This window comes from Pseudophryne corroboree, chromosome 11 (genome assembly GCF_028390025.1).
Source record: "Pseudophryne corroboree isolate aPseCor3 chromosome 11, aPseCor3.hap2, whole genome shotgun sequence".
In the NCBI taxonomy this organism is placed as follows: Eukaryota; Metazoa; Chordata; class Amphibia; order Anura; family Myobatrachidae; genus Pseudophryne; species Pseudophryne corroboree.
Window position 1 is genome coordinate 354,959,532 of NC_086454.1, and position 21,384 is coordinate 354,980,915.

The window sequence follows — 21,384 nt, forward strand, 5'->3', positions numbered from 1 at the left end:
TATTTATATACCGTCCTCTGTTCCCCACTTTCCCGCCCGCTGCGGCTCATTTCAATAAGATGCCGCCCATATCATGACGTTATCCATGCAGGCCCCACCCCCAGCATGCAGGACTCGCAAAAAAAATAAAAAAATAAAAATGCAATCTGCGCGTGCGCGAGTCCGGAATGCTGGGGGGCGTGGTCTGCACTGACGACGTCTTTTTTTGGGCGGCATGTTATTGAAATGAGCCATGGCGGGCCCGAATGTGAGGATCCACTTCATGACGTGAAGATGTAGGTCCCGCCCCTATCATGCCGGATCGCGCATGCGCAGTCCGCATTTTCGGCGGTCAGCGCTGAAAAACCGGGAGGACCCGTAGGTTTAGCGGGGCAGCGGGAGGGTCAAGTATAAAACGGGAGCCCCCCGGGGAATGCAGGAGGTTAGGCAACCCTGAGTCACACACACGAGTCAGTGCCAGAAACAGTAATGGCGGCAGATGGGCAGTGCTGCCAGTCCTTCGCGTCACTCTGATTTGTTGCTCTTTGATTGGACGCCGCCGCTGCTCATCATTCCGTCCTGCGACCCTATCACCATAGATCGATGGGAGCTGAGAGAACTGACCAATGAGTAGCGAGGTGTCATAGGGAAGGGCGGGGCGGTGTGTGCAGGTCACATGACTGGAGGGAGCAGAAGCTAAGACATCATGGTGAGTTTTTGGGGTCCCTGACCTGGGCATTGCGGGTCCGGGGCGGGGGCTCAGGGTGCACCTCACCCCATACCCTGCGGGTGAGGGTCTGGGGGTGTGCAGGGCACTATCTGGGCAAGGGGTGTCCCTGGGCCCAACCTGCTGCAGTGCTGCCGGCCTGTGTGTGCCAACCCCGGCTCTCACAGGTTATTCTGCTGCCCTGTGCTATATATACAGTATATTATATGTGTGTATGTTATATGCAATATATTCTATATGTATGCACTGCAGGGGGTGTATGCTTTATATATGCTGTACATTATATATGTGTATACACTGCAGGGGGTGTGTTATATATGCTGTACATTATATATGTGTATACACTGCAGGGGGTGTATGCTTTATATATGCTGTACATTATATATGTGTATACACTGCAGGGTGTGTGTTATATATGCTGCACATTTACACTGCAGGGGGTGTATGCTTTATATATGCTGTACATTATATATGTGTATACACTGCAGGGGGTGTATGCTTTATATATGCTGTACATTATATATGTGTATACACTGCAGGGGGTGTATGCTTTATATATGCTGTACATTATATATGTGTATACACTGCAGGGGGTGTATGCTTTTATATATGCTGTACATTATATATGTGTATACACTGCAGGGGGTGTATGCTTTATATATGCTGTACATTATATATGTGTATACACTGCAGGGGGTGTATGCTTTTATATATGCTGTACATTATATATGTGTATACACTGCAGGGGGTGTATGCTTTTATATATGCTGTACATTATATATGTGTAGACACTGCAGGGGGTGTATGCTTTTATATATGCTGTACATTATATATGTGTATACACTGCAGGGGGTGTATGCTTTATATATGCTGTACATTATATATGTGTATACACTGCAGGGGGTGTGTTATATATGCTGTACATTATATATGTGTATACACTGCAGGGGGTGTGTTATATATGCTGTACATTATATATGTGTATACACTGCAGGGGGTGTGTTATATATGCTGTACATTATATATGTGTATACACTGCAGGGGGTGCGTTATATATGCTGTACATTATATATGTGTATACACTGCAGGGGGTGTGTTATATATGCTGTACATTATATATGTGTATACACTGCAGGGGGTGTGTTATATATGCTGTACATTATATATGTGTATACACTGCAGGGGGTGTGTTATATATGCTGTACATTATATATGTGTATACACTGCAGGGGGTGTGTTATATATGCTGTACATTATATATGTGTATACACTGCAGGGGGTGTATGCTTTATATATGCTGTACATTATATATGTGTGTATACACTGCAGGGGGTGTATGCTTTATATATGCTGTACATTATATATGTGTGTATACACTGCAGGGGGTGTATGCTTTTATATATGCTGTACATTATATATGTGTATACACTGCAGGGGGTGTATGCTTTTATATATGCTGTACATTATATATGTGTGTATACACTGCAGGGGGTGTATGCTTTTATATATGCTGTACATTATATATGTGTGTATACACTGCAGGGGGTGTATGCTTTATATATGCTGTACATTATATATGTGTGTATACACTGCAGGGGGTGTATGCTTTATATATGCTGTACATTATATATGTGTATACACTGCAGGGGGTGTGTTATATATGCTGTACATTATATATGTGTATACACTGCAGGGGGTGTATGCTTTATATATGCTGTACATTATATATGTGTATACACTGCAGGGGGTGTATGCTTTATATATGCTGTACATTATATATGTGTATACACTGCAGGGGGTGTATGCTTTATATATGCTGTACATTATATATGTGTATACACTGCAGGGGGTGTATGCTTTATATATGCTGTACATTATATATGTGTATACACTGCAGGGGGTGTATGCTTTATATATGCTGTACATATTATATGTGTATACACTGCAGGGGGTGTATGCTTTATATATGCTGTACATTATATATGTGTATACACTGCAGGGGGTGTATGCTTTATATATGCTGTACATTATATATGTGTATACACTGTATAGGGTGTGTTATATATGCTGTACATTATATATGTGTATACACTGCGGGGGGGGGGGGTTATATATGGTGTATATTATATATGTGTATACACTGCAGGGGCGTATGTTATATATGTGTGCTGTACATTATATATGTTTATACACTGCAGGGGACGTATGTTATTATGTACATTATATAGATCTATGCTACAGGGGCTGTGTGTTATATGAAGTATATAGGTGTATACGGTGCAGGGGCTATATGTTATATGCAATATATTATATAGGTGTATATCCTACAGAGACTGTATGTTATATGAAACGTTAGTAAAAAAATAAAATAAAATAAATGTAACATGTAATAGCCAATCTAAAAGTTTAGGGGTCAGACCATTGTACCAGACCAAAATATATAAAATGTGTATGGACTTCCACACACGCCCCCTCAGTGCCCCCCTGAGCTCCCAACATGTTATCAGAGTACCACATGTGCCCCTTACTTGCCCCCAATTTATGGCGTGCCGGCAGTGATGCAGCTTCCCGGCTGGCGCTCGCCTTCTCCACTGTCAGCAGTGATGCAGCTTCCCGGCGGGCGTTCGCCTTCTCCACTGTCAGCAGTGATGCAGCTTCCCTGCGGGCGCTCTCCTCCTCCGCTGTTGGCAGTGATGCAGCTTCCCGGCGGACGCTCTCCTTTTTCTTACGACCTAGAGGATGCTGGGGACTCCAAAAGGACCATGGGGTATAGACGGGATCCGCAGGAGACATGGGCACACTATAAGACTTTTACTGGGTGTGAACTGGCTCCTCCCTCTATGCCCCTCCTCCAGACCTCAGTTAGATTCTGTGCCCAGGAGTGACTGGACACACACTAGGGGAGCTCTTCTGAGTTTCTCTGGAAAAGACTTTTGTTAGGTTTTTTATTTTCAGGGAGACCTGCTGGCTACAGGCTCCCTGCATCGTGGGACTGAGGGGAGAGAAGTCAGACCCACTTCTGCTGAGTTAAGGGCTCTGCTTCTTAGGCTACTGGACACCATTAGCTCCAGAGGGTTCGATCACTTGGTGCGCCTAGCTGCTTGTTCCCGAAGCCGCGCCGTCAACACCCTCACAGAAGACGGAAGAGAGCAGCCGGGTGAGTATGCAGAAGGTAGAAGACTTCAGTGACGGCCGAAGACTTCAGTAACGGAGGTACAGCGCAGCGGTCGTGCTGCACTCCATGCTCCCACACACACACACCAACGGCACTCGCAGGGCGCTGGGGAGCGCCCTGGGAAGCAAGTTACTGAGGTGTTTTAACTGGCAAAACCGCATATTAGAGGTGCCTGGGCACTATATATGAGACCCCCGCCAGTATAATAATTTAAATTTGACCTGGACTACAGCGCGCCGGGAGGGGGCGTGGCTTAGTCGCACAGTTTACCAGCGCCATTTTCTCTCTTCACAGTGCATGCAGAGACGCTGGCCCGGACCTCCACTCTCCTTACAAGTACTGGGAGCAAAACGGGGGCACAGTCAATTGGTGCTATATAATACAGCGCAGATATCATATATTAGTTTTTTTAGTAGTATATGGGCGCTGGGGTGTGAGCTGGGATACTCCCTCTGTTCTCTCTACAGGCTTCCCTGTGGGTCTGTCCCCTTTTGCCAGTGTGAGTGTGTGTGTCGGTACCGTGTGTCGACATGTCTGAGGCTGAGTGCTCCTTCCCGTATGAAGTTACTGGGGCGCAGAGAAGGATTTGGGAGTGACTCTGTCGGCACAGCCGACTGCTGATTGGGTGAATATGTTGAGTACATTGAATGCAAATGTGGCATTATTGTCTAAGAGGCTGGATAAATCTGATTCTCAGACACAAACGTGGAGAAAATCCATGGAGGAAGCTTTGTCTCAGGTACAGGCCCCCTCAGGGTCACAAAAGCATTAATTTACCCAGATGGCGGATTCTGATACCGACACGGACTCTGATTCCAGTGTCAACTTTAGTGAGGCCGTTTACATCCAAAAGTGGTTAAGAGTATTCAGTACATGATTGTGGCAATTAAAGATGTTTTACATATTTCTGAGGTGCCTCCTTTTCCAGATACAAGGATTTGTTTGTACAAGGGGAAAAAGCCTGAGGTGACGTTTCCCCCCCCTCTCATGAACTGAATGCTCTTTGTGAAAAGGCTTGGGAGTCGCCTGACAAAAGGCGGCCGATTCTCAAGAGAATTTTTATGGCATATCCTTTCCCCTCTGACGACAGGGAAAAGTGGGAGTCATCTCCCAGTGTGGACAAGTCTCTGTCCCGACTGTCCAAAAAAGTGGCGCTTCCGTCCCCTGACACGGCTGCCCTTAAGGATCCTGCGGATCGCAAGCAGGAAGCGACATTAAAGGCCATTTATGTTACTACGGGTGCACTCCTCAGGCTTGCCGTGGCGTCGGCATGGGTGAGTAGTGCTATTGCTAAGTGGGCTGATAATTTGGCATCTGACATGGATACCCTTGATAAGGATAACATTCTTTTGACTCTTGGTTATATCAGGGACGCTGCAGATTACCTAAAGGATGCGGCGAGGGATATTGGCCTCTTGGGATCAAGGGCCAATGCCATGGCAATCTCGGCCAGGAGAGCGCTGTGGATTCATCAATGGAATGCTGATGCCGACTCCAAGAAAGCTATGGAAGCTCTCCCTTATAAAGGTAGTGTCTTGTTTGGTGACGGCCTGGCTGACCTGGTGTCTACCGCTACAGCGGGTAAGTCATCTTTTTTTCCTTATGTTCCCGCACAACAGAAAAAGGCGCCCCATTATCAGATGCAGTCCTTTCGGCCTAATAAATACAAAAAAGGAAGGGGCTCGTCCTTCCTCGCTTCAAAAGGTAGAGGAAGGGGAAAAAGGTCGCCTGCTGTGTCGGGCGCCCAGGACCAAAAGTCCTCCCCCGCCTCTGCCAAGTCCACCGCATGACGCTGGGGCTCCCCTACGGGAGTCCATGCCGGTGGGGGCCCATCTCCGATTCTTCAGTCAGGTCTGGGTTCAATCGGGCCTAGACCCTTGGGTCTTAGAAATAGTGTCCCAAGGATACAAACTGGAGTTTCAGGAGATGCCCCCCCGCCGATTTTTCAAATCAGCCTTGCCAGTTTCTATTCCAGAAAGGGAAGTAGTAAATGCTGCGATACAAAAGCTGTGTCAACAGAGGGTCATTGTCCCCGTTCCCCCGTCCCAACGGGGGGAAGGGTTCTATTCGAGCCTCTTTGTTGTGCCAAAGCCGGACAGCTCGGTCAGACAGATCCTGAACCTAAAATCCCTCAATCTGTACTTGAAAACTTTCTAGTTCAAGATGGAATCTCTTCGAGCTGTGATCTCCAGCCTAGAAGGGGGGGATTTTATGGCGTCAGTCGACATAAAAGATGCCTACTTACACGTTGCGATATATCCTCCTCATCAGGCCTCCCTGAGATTTGCTGTCCAGGATTGTCATTACCAATTTCAGACGTTGCCGTTTGGGCTTTCCACGGGCCCGAGGGTGTTCACCAAAGTGATGGCGGAAATGATGGTGCTCCTACGCATGCAGGGTGTCACAGTTATCCCGTACTTGGACGATCTCCTGATAAAGGCGAGATCAAAAGAGCAGTTGCTAAGGAATGTGGAACTCTCTCTGACGGTTCTGCGACATCATGGTTGGATTCTAAATTTGCCAAAGTCTCAGTTGATCCCGACAACTCGGCTGCCCTTCTTGGGCATGATCCTAGACACGGAACTACAGAGAGAGTTTCTTCCGGCGGAAAAAGCTTTGGAAATCCATTGCATGGTCAAGGAGTTTCTGAAACCGCCAAGTGTGTCGATTCATCAATGCACTCGAGTGCTAGGGAAGATGGTTGCGGCTTACGAAGCCATTCCGTTTGGCAGGTTTCATGCCCGGGTGTTTCAGTGGGACCTGCTGAACAAATGGTCCGGGTCTCGCCTGCACATGCACCGGAAAATAAGTCTATCTTCCAGGACCAGAATTTCTCTCCTGTGGTGGCTGCAAAGTTCTCACCTTCTAGAGGGACGCAGGTTTGGAATCCAGGATTGGGTCCTGCTGACCACGGATGCAAGTCTCCGAGGCTGGGGTGCAGTCACACAAGGAAGAAGTTTCCAGGGAAAATGGTCAAGCCAGGAATCTTGTCTCCGCATAAATGTTCTGGAGTTAAGAGCCATTTACAACGGCCTGCTGCAAGCGAAAAACCTTCTTCAAGGTCTACCTGTTATGATTCAGTCGGACAACATAACAGCGGTGGCGTACGTAAACCGCCAGGGCGGAACAAAGAGCAGAGCGCCAATGGCGGAGGCCACAAGAGTTCTCCGCTGGGCGGAAAAGCACGTGAGCGCTCTGTAAGCAGTCTTCCTTCCGGGCGTGGACAACTGGGAAGCAGACTACCTCAGCAGACACGATCTCCATCCAGGAGAGTGGGCCCTTCATCAAAAGGTATTTGCAGAAGTGACAAGGCGTTGGGGAATTCCTCAAATAGACATGATGGCGTCTCGCCTCAACAAGAAGCTTCCGAGGTATTGTTCCAGGTCAAGGGACCCCCAAGCCAGTGCAGTGTACTCCCTGGTAACTCCGTGGGTGTTTCAGTCGGTGTATATGTTCACTCCACTTCCTCTCATTCCAAAAGTGTTGAGGATCATAAGACGAACAAGTGTTCCGGCAGTACTCGTCGTTCCAGATTGGCCACGGAGGGCCTGGTATCCGGATCTTCAGGAATTGCTCATAGAAGATCCTTGGCCGCTTCCTCTCAGAGAGGACCTGTTACTGCAGGGGCCAAGCGTATTTCAGGACTTACCGCGGCTGCGTTTGACGGTGTGGAGGTTGAACGCCAAATCCTAGCTCGTAAAGGTATTCCTGGGGAAGTCATTCCCACTCTCCTTAAGGCTAGAAAGGAGGTCACGGCGAAGCATTATCACCGTATTTGGAGAAAATATGTGTCGTGGGGTGAAGCCAAAGAAGCTCCTGCGGAGGAATTTCACCTGGGTCGTTTCCTCCATTTTTTGCAGGCGGGCGTAGATGCAGGCCTGAAGTTGGGTTCCATCAAAGTGCAGATTTTGGCTTTATCTATTTTCTTTCTAAAAGAATTGGCCGCTCTTCCTGAAGTTCAGACTTTCGTGAAGCGAGTGCTGCATATCCATCCTCTGTTTGTGCCACCCGTGGCACCGTGGGATCTTGAAGTGGTGTTACAATTTCTTATGTCTCACTGGTTTGAACCTTTGCGAAAGGTTGAGTTAAAATTTCTCACTTGGAAAGTGGTCATGCTTTTGACCTTAGCGTCCACCAGACGGGTGTCAGAATTGGCGGCTTTGTCTCACAAGAGCCCATATTTGATTTTCCATGTGGATAGAGCGGAATTGAGGACTCGTCAACAATTTCTGCCTAAGGTGGTTTCTTCGTTTCACATAAACCAACCTATTGTGGTGCCTGTGGCTACGGATGCTGTGGCAGTGCCAAAATCTCTTGATGTCGTGAGAGCTTTAAAAATTTATGTCGCCAGAACGGCTCTTGTTAGGAAAACGGAGGCTCTGTTTGTCCTGTATGCTTCCAACAAGATTGGAAATCCTGCTTCCAAGCAGACTATTGCACGCTAGATTTGTAATACGATTCAGCACGCTCATTCTACGGCGGGGTTGCCGTTGCCGAAATCGGTAACGGCCCATTCTACCAGGAAGGTGGGCTCATCTTGGGCGGCTGCCCGAGGGGTCTCGGCACTTAAGCTGTGCCGAGCAGCTACGTGGTCGGGTTCAAACACTTTTGCTAAGTTCTACAAGTTTGATACCCTGGCTGATGAGGACCTCATGTTTGCTCAATCAGTGCTGCAGAGTCGTCCGCACTCTCCCGCCCGGTCTGGAGCTTTAGTATAGACCCCATGGTCCTTTTTGGAGTCCCCAGCATCCTCTAGGACGTAAGAGAAAATAGGATTTTAATACCTACCGGTAAATCTTTTTCTCCTAGTCCGTAGAGGATGCTGGGCGCCCATCCCAGTGCGTACTGTTACTTGCAGTTGTATTGTTGGTTGTTGGTTTCGGTTACACGAAGGTTGTGTATCGGTTATGTTCAGCTTGTTACTGTTTTTCGTTCATACTGTTATCTGGTTTTCCTGCTCATCCAGTTGTACGGTGTGTTTATGGTGTGGGCTGGTATGTATCTCATCCTTAGTTTAACAAAAATCCTTTTCCTCGAAATGTCCGTCTCCCCTGGGCACAGTTCCTATAACTGAGGTCTGGAGGAGGGGCATAGAGGGAGGAGCCAGTTCACACCCAGTAAAAGTCTTATAGTGTGCCCATGTCTCCTGCGGATCCCGTCTATACCCCATGTCCTTTTGGAGTCCCCAGCATCCTCTACGGACTAGGAGAAAAGGATTTACCGGTAGGTATTAAAATCCTATTTCTCTATCGTCCTAGTGGATGCTGGGGTTCCTGAAAGGACCATGGGGAATAGCGGCTCCGCAGGAGACAGGGCACAAAAAGTAAAGCTGTGCACTGGCTCCTCCCCCTATGACCCTCCTCCAGACTCCAGTTAGATTTTTGTGCCCGGCCGAGAAGGGTGCAATCTAGGTGGCTCTCCTAAAGAGCTGCTTAGAAAAAGTTTAGCTAGGTTTTTTATTTTACAGTGATTCCTGCTGGCAACAGGATCACTGCAGCGAGGGACTGAGGGGAGAAGGAGTCAACTCACCTGCGTGCAGGATGGATTGGCTTCTTGGCTACTGGACATCAAGCTCCAGAGGGACGATCACGGGTACAGCCTGGATGGTCACCGGAGCCACGCCGCCGGCCCCCTTGCAGATGCTGAAGACAGAAGAGGTCCAGAATCGGCGGCTGAAGACTCCTGCAGTCTTCAAAAGGTAGCGCACAGCACTGCAGCTGTGCGCCATTTTCCTCTCAGCACACTTCACACGGCAGTCACTGAGGGTGCAGGGCGCTGGGAGGGGGGCGCCCTGGGAGGCAAAATGATTACCTATAAAGGCTAAAAATACCTCACATATAGCCCTAGAGGCTATATGGAGATATTTAACCCCTGCCTGATTTCTCTAAATAGCGGGAGACGAGCCCGCCAGAAAAGGGGCGGGGCCTATCTCCTCAGCACACGGCGCCATTTCCTCTCACAGCTCCGCTGGTCAGGACGGCTCCCAAGTCTCTCCCCTGCACTGCACTACAGAAACAGGGTAAAACAGAGAGGGGGGGGCACATTTATGGCGATAATTTGATATAACAAAGCAGCTATAAGGGAGCACTTATTATAAGGCTATCCCTGATATATGTATATAGCGCTTTTGGTGTGTGCTGGCAAACTCTCCCTCTGTCTCCCCAAAGGGCTAGTGGGTCCTGTCTTCGTTAGGAGCATTCCCTGTGTGTCTGCTGTGTGTCGGTACGTGTGTGTCGACATGTATGAGGACGATATTGGTGTGGAGGCGGAGCAATTGCCAAATATGAGGATGTCACCCCCTAGGGAGTCGACACCGGAATGGATGCCTTTATTTATGGAACTACGGGATAGTGTCAACACGCTAAAGCAGTCGTTTGACGACATGAGGCGGCCGGACAATCAATTAGTGCCTGTCCAGGCGACTCAAACACCGTCAGGGGCTGTGAAACGCCCTTTGCCTCAGTCGGTCGACACAGACCCAGACACAGGCGATAACTCCAGTGGTGACGGTGACGAATCAACCGTATTTTCCAGTAGGGCCACACGTTATATGATTTTGGCAATGAAGGAGGCGTTACATTTAGCTGATACTACAGGTACCACTAAACAGGGTATTATGTGGGGTATGAAAAAACTACCTATAGTTTTTCCTGAATCAGAAGAATTAAATGACGTGTGTAATGAAGCGTGGGTTGCCCCTGATAAAAAACTGATAATTTCAAAGAAATTATTGGCATTATACCCTTTCCCGCCAGAGGTTAGGGAGCGCTGGGAAACACCTCCTAGGGTGGACAAGGCGCTAACACGCTTATCTAAACAAGTGGCGTTACCCTCTCCTGAGACGGCCGCACTTAAAGATCCATCAGATAGGAGGATGGAAAATATCCAAAAAAGTATATACACACATGCAGGTGTTATACTACGACCAGCTGTAGCGACTGCCTGGATGGGCAGTGCTGGGGTAGTTTGGTCAGAGTCCCTGATTGAAAATATTGATACCCTGGACAGGGACAATATTTTACTGTCGTTAGAACAAATAAAGGATGCATTTCTTTATATGCGTGATGCACAGAGGGATATCTGCACACTGGCATCACGGGTAAGTGCTATGTCCATTTCGGCCAGAAGAGCTTTATGGACGCGACAGTGGTCAGGCGATGCGGATTCAAAACGGCATATGGAAGTTTTGCCGTATAAAGGGGAGGAGTTATTTGGAGTCGGTCTATCAGATTTGGTGGCCACGGCTACAGCCGGGAAATCCACCTTTCTACCTCAAGTCACTCCCCCACAGAAAAAGGCACCGACTTTTCAACCGCAGCCCTTTCGTTCCTTTAAAAATAAGAGAGCAAAGGGCTATTCATATCTGCCACGAGGCAAAGGTCGAGGGAAGAGACAGCAACACGCAGCTCCTTCCCAGGAACAGAAGCCCTCCCCGGCTTCTACAAAAGCCTCAGCATGACGCTGGGGCTCCTCAAGCGGACTCGGGGATGGTGGGCGGTCGTCTCAAAAATTACAGCGCGCAGTGGGCTCACTCGCAGGTAGATCCCTGGATCCTGCAGATAATATCTCAAGGATACAGGTTGGATTTAGAGACGGATCCACCTCGCCGTTTCCTGAAGTCTGCTTTACCAACGTCCCCCTCCGAAAGGGAGACGGTTTTGGAAGCCATTCACAAGCTGTACTCTCAGCAGGTGATAGTCAAGGTACCTCTTCTACAACAAGGGAAGGGGTATTTGTGACAGGACGGTACCGTACGGAAGCACTCGCCGCTTGCCGCGTCCCGTCGACTGCGCACAGACTGGAAGGTCAAGCCGCACGAGGCCTGACCACATAGGGGATTCCCGCTTACCGTCAGTAACCGCCTGTTACTGACTCCACCCACTGCGCTGTGGGCGGGTTCTTGCTGCCACCACCAAACTCCTAACCTGCCGTGGCGTTTGGAACCACGGTTCTGCTCTGTATGTGCCGACGCACTGCTTTACCACACCTGTATGGTGTCGACGAATCCCCTCTAGCCACTTGCTAGGCCTCTAACGGTAGCTGGCGGAAGGCGGAGCTTGGAGACGTCAGGTGCTTCCCTGGACAGCCGGAGAACGGGGCTAGGTTTGGCCTAACCCTGTTGGTCACAAGATGAAGCAGTCTTCTTGAGGCAAAGGTGTTTATTGCTCAAATAACCTTTAAAAAGGCTCCTCCCTATTGCTAGGGGCAACAGCATACAATCAAGATCTTTTCAGCAGAAGAAGATGTTACAATACACCTGGAGGCTCACAGGCATCCTCTTTTTATCCCAGTTCTACACACAGTACCACAGGGGGGTAAGCCCTCCCTGTCTTCTCCAACCAATCAGGTTATTGCAGAAAATATAAAGAAATACAAGTTTACATTTCAAAAGTTAAGAATTAGATAAAGCAATGTTCTGCTCCTCTTCATATATAACCAAACCAGTGGCTATCCCAAACACAATCTGATTATCATCTTCCTGTCTCTTTCACAAATGTAAATGTAACTTGCATTTCAATTGCATTCACCCTCTCACACATAGACAACGTTCTTATACTGTAAATTAAACATAATCTGCATCACACATAATGCAGCCTAAGAAATCTTACATCAAACTGTTGTTACACGAAACCCACTAGTTTGCATTTGTAAAACACAATCTGATTAACATGTTCCTGTCTCTCTAACATCTCCATGCAAACCCAGTTCACTCAATATTCAGAGAAGACAGCAACAAATCCTTTCACCTGCATGTGTCTATAAAGTTACACAGAGACACATCTCAATCTCAAAGAAATGGCTTGTCTATATACACCCCTTTCCAGGTGCCAGGGTCATCAGCATCTCAATTCCTAGGTGAGAAGCTTCCAAGCCATTTGTCCTCAAACGTAAATGCATTTTCCTCTTTAAATATACAGATGACCACATCTTGAATATAAAATACAGTTAAACATGCATTCCTGCAATTGTGCATAGAGCACTACATATGACATGTTAAAACACATCATTAAACAAACTTTTAAACAGTCCGTACCCAGCGCCGTAAGTACGTTTAACAGTGACGCCCAGCGCCCATTGTCCCTTAATATGGCGCCAGGCACAAGGGTTAACACCTTCAGTGCCGCAGCCGCCATTACACGTGTGGCTGGTTGGTCTCTCCGGCCACACTCCTCCCCCCCCCATTCAAGCGGGTCAACCAGGGACCCATGTCCCAACGATTTGGGTCCTGGTCCCGCAGTCCGTTGGGGTGAAGGGGACGCTACCTGGGATGTGTAGGCTCTGGCCTAGACAGTTCATCCATAGTGCAGTGGGCCTCTCTTCGTGGGTGCACAATCTTCAAATAGTCCACCTGAAGTCCAAGTTCAAGGCTCCACCACAAAAGTCTGTCCAATTCCCCCAAGGTAGGTTGCAGCCACCTAACAGGTAGGTGGTAAGTCACCACGGTGGGGGGCCGGTTACAAACAAGGGCCACCCACGGTGTCCCAATTGTGGCATACCCCACCTCCCACAATAGCAGTTTCCTGCTCAAACAGGCCACAGGGTGCTCCTGCCCATATGGCTCTTTCTGGCTCGGTACAGCTCCCAGTCCGTGCAGTGGCGCAATAGTTCGTAACACACAGTCCTGGTCAAGAATGTGCGCCATCAGCACTGGAGCGGGTACCCGAGCCTTCTTCAATGACTGGAATGCCAACTCGCAAGCGGGTGCAAAGTCCACTGACTTGGGAATGCCCTTCCTAGCCATCTCTGTCAAGGGGTTCACTACAGGACTAAAGTCAATGACAACATGTCCGTAGGGCCTTACAGGTTCTAAGGTCAGTACCGGTCTGGGTGATGTGGGTCGGGGACAGCCTCTGGTTGCCTCCACCCCCTCTGGGTTGGGCCTACCCCTGTCTCCTCCCACATGGTGCCCCAGGCACTGCACCTCCGTCATACCTATCTGGCAACTGTCTGCCCTAACTGTCAGACCTGCCCTCCAATCCTCTTCTGTCGACCTATGACTCGGGAAACCTACCCTGTCACCTAGGCCTACTCCTTCCTCCTCATCCGCTACCTGTGCCACAGTGATGGCGGCCAGACCACCAGCCTCTGGATCCTGTGTGGCTTCCACTACAGGGAGGCTGCGTGTCTTCCCCGATCTACTGCGCACAGGCAGGGGACCTGCTATGTCCACAGCAACTTGCTGCAACGGTTCTCCTATGGGCAGAGGGCCAGAGACAACACAAACGCTGGAGTGCCCCGGCTGCCAACGCATGGCACCAGCCTTACATGTGGTCTGGGCGTCATCCGACATTCCAGACCAGGGTAAGCTCTGTGTCAGGCACTTCAGGGTACGGTCTGTCTCCGGGTTGCTGTCCAAAGGGGTTTCGCTGGCAACCGACACCGGTTGCACAGGAACGTTCCCTGAGGGGACCAGTTGGACACATTCCCTATCTGGTCTATCCCCTCCCACTTTCCTGGCTAACCTGTACCTTAACCCTTCCCGCCAGGTCAAACTTCCCGCCCCAACCCTGTCAAGGCCGCTGCCAGAGTGGCGCCTCATGCCTTTCGGGAATGGGTCAGAGAGTTGAGCCTCCCTAAACTCCTGCCTGTGGCCCTCAATCTCTCCTAAATTGGGACACTCTACAGGGGGATCTAGGTGGGGACTACTAGGGTCAGTCTGGTAGGGGTCAGTCATGGAAAAGTCAGTGTGGTTTCTCATACTCACCGCCAGAGTTGGCAAACCACTTGGGTCAGGAGCATCATTGGGCACCCCCACAGGATCACACAAGCTGGAACCGACATCCTCTGCGTTGCTAGGGGACGTAGGCATACCAGAGGCAAAAGGCATGCGGGGTCGATGTACTGATCTAGCCGCTGTGATCTTTTCCTCTGGGCTGGTTGATGCTGTGGTTGGCTGTGCTGGCAGTTGTCTAGCAGCTGTAGTCTTTTCCTCTGGGCTGGGCTGTGCTGGAGTAGCTGATGTCAACGGTGGTTTTGGGACTTGACTCCGGGGAATGGCGCCAACAAACATAGTGACGATCCCACCACCCAGATCATTTCCTAGGACCACATCAGTTGGGAGACCATCCATGACGGCAACTTCTCGCAACTCTGGTCCAGCTCCCCAGTCCAGGTAGACTCTTGCCATGGGGACCGCTTTTTCTGTTCCTTCTGCCAGGGTGACCGTGGCAGTGCGACCCTGCAATACTGCAGCAGGATCTATAAGGTGGGGGCTCACCACAGTGATTGAGGCCCCAGAGTCTCTTAGGCCTTCTCCCTGCAGGGGTCCCACGTGGACTGGCTGCAGGTGCCTCCACATGTTGTGTAGGGGCTGTTTGGCCATGCAGGTGACTCTCTCCGCAGAGTGCACCTGTCTCTCGCCACACTCCATCGGACTGACTGGAGGGGGAACAGTCTCTGTAGGCTCATCTCCATTCGTCAAACAAGCGATCCGGGCTCCAGCACTCGGATTTGGGGCACTAGTCTGGGGTGCTTGGGATGCAGGACAGTTCATCCTCAGATGTCCGATTTTCCCACAGCCGTAGCACTTCTTCTCCAGTCGTGGCACCGATGATCTCTGATCAGTTGCAGGGACGCTGCGGTGCGGTTGCTGGCTAAGAGCACCCGGGTTGGAAGATGCTTGTCTTTGGGGGTGATGAGCTGAAGAGGGGGGTCCCCTTGGTGGTACAGTCTGTTGGAGCTGGCTGCTGGTGGGGCGCTTCTGCCCCCGTGGCCGAATTGCCACATATTTGTCGGCTAATTGGGCAGCCATCTTTAAGCTGGGTGGCTCCCGATCTAGCACCCACTCCTTCACTTCTTGGGCGCACCTGCGGTAGAACTGCTCCCTGCAGATCAGGTCGATCAGTGCGTCCCATGTAGTGGCTTCCGAATCCTTCACCCACTTCACCACGTACTGCCGCAGCTGGTTGGCGAACTGCTCATGGGTGCTGCTAGGATTCTTGGGCAAGTCTCTGAACTTCTTCCTGTAAGACTCTGGAGTGATGAAGAATCGCTGGAGGAGGGCCTTCGCGACTTCGTCGTAGTTCCCACAGTCCTCCGTCGCCACTCCTCGATAGGCCTCCAAGGCCTCTCCATGCAGAGTGGGCACAAGGTGTCTCACCCACTCTGACTTGGGTAGATCATGTAGTTTACAAGTCCTCTCAAAGACTTGCAAATGTCCATCAATGTCCCCATCACTGTCTGCAAACTTGGCAAACTGAACTCGTCCTGATCTGTGTACAACAGCTGACAACGGCTCCCGGGGTACCACGGCCTGTGGTGCCCGCTCATCACGCCACATCTGGATGATGATCAAGCGCTCTTGCTCTGTTGCCCTTTCCCCCAATTCCGCTAGCCGATCTGCTAGGGTATCCGGTCCGCCCCCCCTGGGACGTTGGGATCCTGGCCTTGCTAGGGATTGCTGGGAAACATTGCTGCTGTGAGAGAGGGCGGGGCTTGTGGTTCTCACCGGTTCCTTATGAAGGTCCACTGTTGGGCCGTCCTCTGCGATGCTGACGCCGTCAGTGCTTTCCACCTCCGCCCGATGAGACTCCTCCCAGCTCCTGAGCGCCGCCTGCATGACGCTCCTGGACGCGTTGGAAGGGATATCCACACCCTTCCGCTGGCATACGATCTCCAGATCCTCCTTGGACTTTCCGCTGAATTCCGCCATCTTGTGCGTTCTCCTGCGCTGCAGTTACTCCTCTCCTGAGTAACTCGGCTTCTCCAATCGGGTGATGAAAAGCCGCCTGGGATTATCCCACCACTATGCCACCAATTTCTGTGACAGGACGGTACCGTACGGAAGCACTCGCCGCTTGCCGCGTCCCGTCGACTGCGCACAGACTGGAAGGTCAAGCCGCACGAGGCCTGACCACATAGGGGATTCCCGCTTACCGTCAGTAACCGCCTGTTACTGACTCCACCCACTGCGCTGTGGGCGGGTTCTTGCTGCCACCACCAAACTCCTAACCTGCCGTGGCGTTTGGAACCACGGTTCTGCTCTGTATGTGCCGACGCACTGCTTTACCACACCTGTATGGTGTCGACGAATCCCCTCTAGCCACTTGCTAGGCCTCTAACGGTAGCTGGCGGAAGGCGGAGCTTGGAGACGTCAGGTGCTTCCCTGGACAGCCGGAGAACGGGGCTAGGTTTGGCCTAACCCTGTTGGTCACAAGATGAAGCAGTCTTCTTGAGGCAAAGGTGTTTATTGCTCAAATAACCTTTAAAAAGGCTCCTCCCTATTGCTAGGGGCAACAGCATACAATCAAGATCTTTTCAGCAGAAGAAGATGTTACAATACACCTGGAGGCTCACAGGCATCCTCTTTTTATCCCAGTTCTACACACAGTACCACAGGGGGGTAAGCCCTCCCTGTCTTCTCCAACCAATCAGGTTATTGCAGAAAATATAAAGAAATACAAGTTTACATTTCAAAAGTTAAGAATTAGATAAAGCAATGTTCTGCTCCTCTTCATATATAACCAAACCAGTGGCTATCCCAAACACAATCTGATTATCATCTTCCTGTCTCTTTCACAAATGTAAATGTAACTTGCATTTCAATTGCATTCACCCTCTCACACATAGACAACGTTCTTATACTGTAAATTAAACATAATCTGCATCACACATAATGCAGCCTAAGAAATCTTACATCAAACTGTTGTTACACGAAACCCACTAGTTTGCATTTGTAAAACACAATCTGATTAACATGTTCCTGTCTCTCTAACATCTCCATGCAAACCCAGTTCACTCAATATTCAGAGAAGACAGCAACAAATCCTTTCACCTGCATGTGTCTATAAAGTTACACAGAGACACATCTCAATCTCAAAGAAATGGCTTGTCTATATACACCCCTTTCCAGGTGCCAGGGTCATCAGCATCTCAATTCCTAGGTGAGAAGCTTCCAAGCCATTTGTCCTCAAACGTAAATGCATTTTCCTCTTTAAATATACAGATGACCACATCTTGAATATAAAATACAGTTAAACATGCATTCCTGCAATTGTGCATAGAGCACTACATATGACATGTTAAAACACATCATTAAACAAACTTTTAAACAGTCCGTACCCAGCGCCGTAAGTACGTTTAACAGTGACGCCCAGCGCCCATTGTCCCTTAATATGGCGCCAGGCACAAGGGTTAACACCTTCAGTGCCGCAGCCGCCATTACACGTGTGGCTGGTTGGTCTCTCCGGCCACAGTATTATTCCACTCTTTTTGTGGTACCGAAGCCGGATGGCTCGGTAAGGCCTATTCTAAATCTGAAGTCCTTGAACATAAAGAAGTTCAAGTTCAAAATGGAGTCACTCAGAGCAGTGATAGCGAACCTGGAAGAGGGGGACTTTATGGTATCCTTGGACATCAAGGATGCGTATCTCCACGTTCCAATTTACCCCTCACACCAGGGGTACCTCAGGTTCGTTGTACAAAACTGTCACTATCAGTTTCAGACGCTGCCGTTCGGATTGTCCACGGCACCTCGGATCTTTACAAAGGTAATGGCCGAGATGATGATTCTTCTTCGAAGAAAAGGCGTATTAATTATCCCATACTTGGACGATCTCCTAATAAGGGCGAGGTCCAGAGAACAGCTAGAGATGGGATTAGCACTGTCTCAAGAAGTGCTAAAACAGCACGGGTGGATTCTGAATATTCCAAAATCCCAGTTAATGCCGACAACTCGTCTGCTGTTCCTAGGGATGATTCTGGACACGGTTCAGAAAAAGGTTTTTCTCCCGGAGGAAAAAGCCAAGGAGTTATCCGAGCTTGTCAGGAACCTCCTAAAACCAGGAAAGGTGTCTGTACATCAATGCACAAGAGTCCTGGGAAAAATGGTGGCTTCTTACGAAGCAATTCCATTCGGCAGATTCCACGCAAGAATTTTCCAAAGGGATCTGTTGGACAAATGGTCAGGGTCGCATCTTCAGATGAACCTACGGATAACCCTGTCTCCAAGGACAAGGGTGTCTCTTCTGTGGTGGTTGCAGAGTCCTCATCTATTGGAGGGCCGCAGATTCGGCATACAGGATTGGATCCTGGTGACCACGGACGCCAGCCTGAGAGGCTGGGGAGCAGTCACACAAGGAAGAAACTTCCAGGGAGTATGGACGAGCCTGGAAACGTCTCTTCACATAAACATTCTGGAACTAAGAGCAATATACAATGCTCTAAGCCAGGCAGAACCTCTGCTTCAGGGAAAACCGGTGTTGATCCAGTCGGACAACATCACGGCAGTCGCCCATGTGAACAGACAGGGCGGCACAAGAAGCAGGAGTGCAATGGCAGAAGCTGCAAGGATTCTTCGCTGGGCAGAGAATCATGTGATAGCGCTATCAGCAGTGTTCATCCCGGGAGTGGACAAATGGGAAGCAGACTTCCTCAGCAGACACGATCTTCACCCGGGAGAGTGGGGACTTCATCCAGAAGTCTTCCACATGCTGGTAACCCGTTGGGAAAGACCAATGGTGGACATGATGGCGTCTCGCCTCAACAAAACACTGGACAGGTATTGCGCCAGGTCAAGAGATCCGCAGGCAATAGCTGTGGACGCGCTGGTAACGCCTTGGGTGTACCAGTCGGTGTATGTGTTTCCTCCTCTGCCTCTCATACCAAAAGTATTGAGAATTATACGGCAAAGAGGCGTAAGAACGATACTAGTGGTTCCGGATTGGCCAAGAAGGACTTGGTACCCGGAACTTCAAGAGATGATCACGGAAGATCCGTGGCCTCTACCTCTAAGGAGGGACTTGCTTCAGCAGGGTCCCTGTCTGTTTCAAGACTTACCGCGGCTGCGTTTGACGGCATGGCGGTTGAACGCCGGATCCTAATGGAAAAAGGCATGCCGGAAGAAGTCATTCCTACTTTGATTAAAGCAAGGAAAGAAGTAACCGTGCAACATTATCACCGAATTTGGCGAAAATATGTTGCGTGGTGCGAAGATCGGAGTGCTCCGACGGAGGAATTTCAACTGGGTCGATTCCTACATTTCCTGCAATCAGGATTGTCTATGGGTCTCAAATTGGGATCTATTAAGGTTCAAATTTCGGCCCTGTCGATTTTCTTTCAAAAAGAATTGGCTTCAGTCCCTGAAGTCCAGACCTTTGTTAAGGGAGTGCTGCATATACAGCCTCCTGTGGTGCCTCCAGTGGCACCGTGGGATCTCAATGTAGTTTTGGATTTTCTAAAATCTCATTGGTTTGAACCACTAAATAAGGTGGATTTGAAATATCTCACTTGGAAAGTGACCATGCTTCTAGCCCTGGCTTCTGCCAGGAGAGTGTCAGAATTGGCAGCTTTATCTTACAAAAGCCCATATCTGATTTTCCATTCGGACAGGGCAGAACTGCGGACTCGTCCGCATTTTCTCCCTAAGGTGGTGTCAGCATTTCATCTGAACCAGCCTATTGTAGTGCCTGCGGCTACAAGTGACTTGGAGGACTCCAAGTTACTGGACGTTGTCAGAGCATTAAAAATATATATTGCAAGAACAGCTGGAGTCAGAAAATCTGACTCGTTGTTTATATTGTATGCACCCAACAAGATGGGTGCTCCTGCGTCTAAGCAGACGATTGCTCGTTGGATTTGTAGCACAATCCAACTGGCACATTCTGTGGCAGGCCTGCCACAGCCTAAATCTGTAAAGGCCCACTCCACAAGGAAGGTGGGCTCATCTTGGGCGGCTGCCCGAGGGGTCTCGGCATTACAACTTTGCCGAGCAGCTACGTGGTCAGGGGAGAACACGTTTGTAAAATTTTACAAATTTGATACTCTGGCTAAGGAGGACCTGGAGTTCTCTCATTCGGTGCTGCAGAGTCATCCGCACTCTCCCGCCCGTTTGGGAGCTTTGGTATAATCCCCATGGTCCTTTCAGGAACCCCAGCATCCACTAGGACGATAGAGAAAATAAGATTTTACTTACCGATAAATCTATTTCTCGGAGTCCGTAGTGGATGCTGGGCGCCCATCCCAAGTGCGGATTATCTGCATAAATTGTACATAGTTATTGTTAACTTATTCGGGTTATTGTTGTAGGAAGCAATCTTTCAGAGGCTCCGCTGTTATCATACTGTTAACTGGGTTTAGATCACAAGTTGTACGGTGTGATTGGTGTGGCTGGTATGAGTCTTACCCGGGATTCAAAATCCTCCCTTATTGTGTACGCTCGTCCGGGCACAGTACCTAACTGGAGTCTGGAGGAGGGTCATAGGGGGAGGAGCCAGTGCACACCACCTGATCGGAAAAAGCTTTACTTTTTGTGCCCTGTCTCCTGCGGAGCCGCTATTCCCCATGGTCCTTTCAGGAACCCCAGCATCCACTACGGACTCCGAGAAATAGATTTATCGGTAAGTAAAATCTTATTTTTTCCACTATCGGCAGTGATGCGGCTTCCCCGGCGGATGCTCTCCTCGTCCGCTGTCGGCAGTGATGCAGCTCCCCAACGGGCGCTCTCGTTCTCCACTGTCGGCAGTGATACGGCTTCCTGGTGGATGCTCTCCTCGTCAGCTGTCGG

At 49.6% G+C, this 21,384-nt stretch overlaps 1 protein-coding gene across 1 annotated transcript in view; it reads left to right on the forward strand.

Moving 5' to 3' along the window:
- Positions 1-569: 569 nt before the first annotated feature.
- Positions 570-21,384, forward strand: part of VPS35 (VPS35 retromer complex component) — a 176,983-nt gene continuing 156,168 nt past the window's right edge. Inside the window, exon 1 of the mRNA XM_063946025.1 lies at positions 570-688. Coding sequence (XP_063802095.1) covers positions 686-688 — 3 coding nt within the window. The 5' untranslated portion in view covers positions 570-685. The remainder of the gene's footprint in view (positions 689-21,384) is intronic.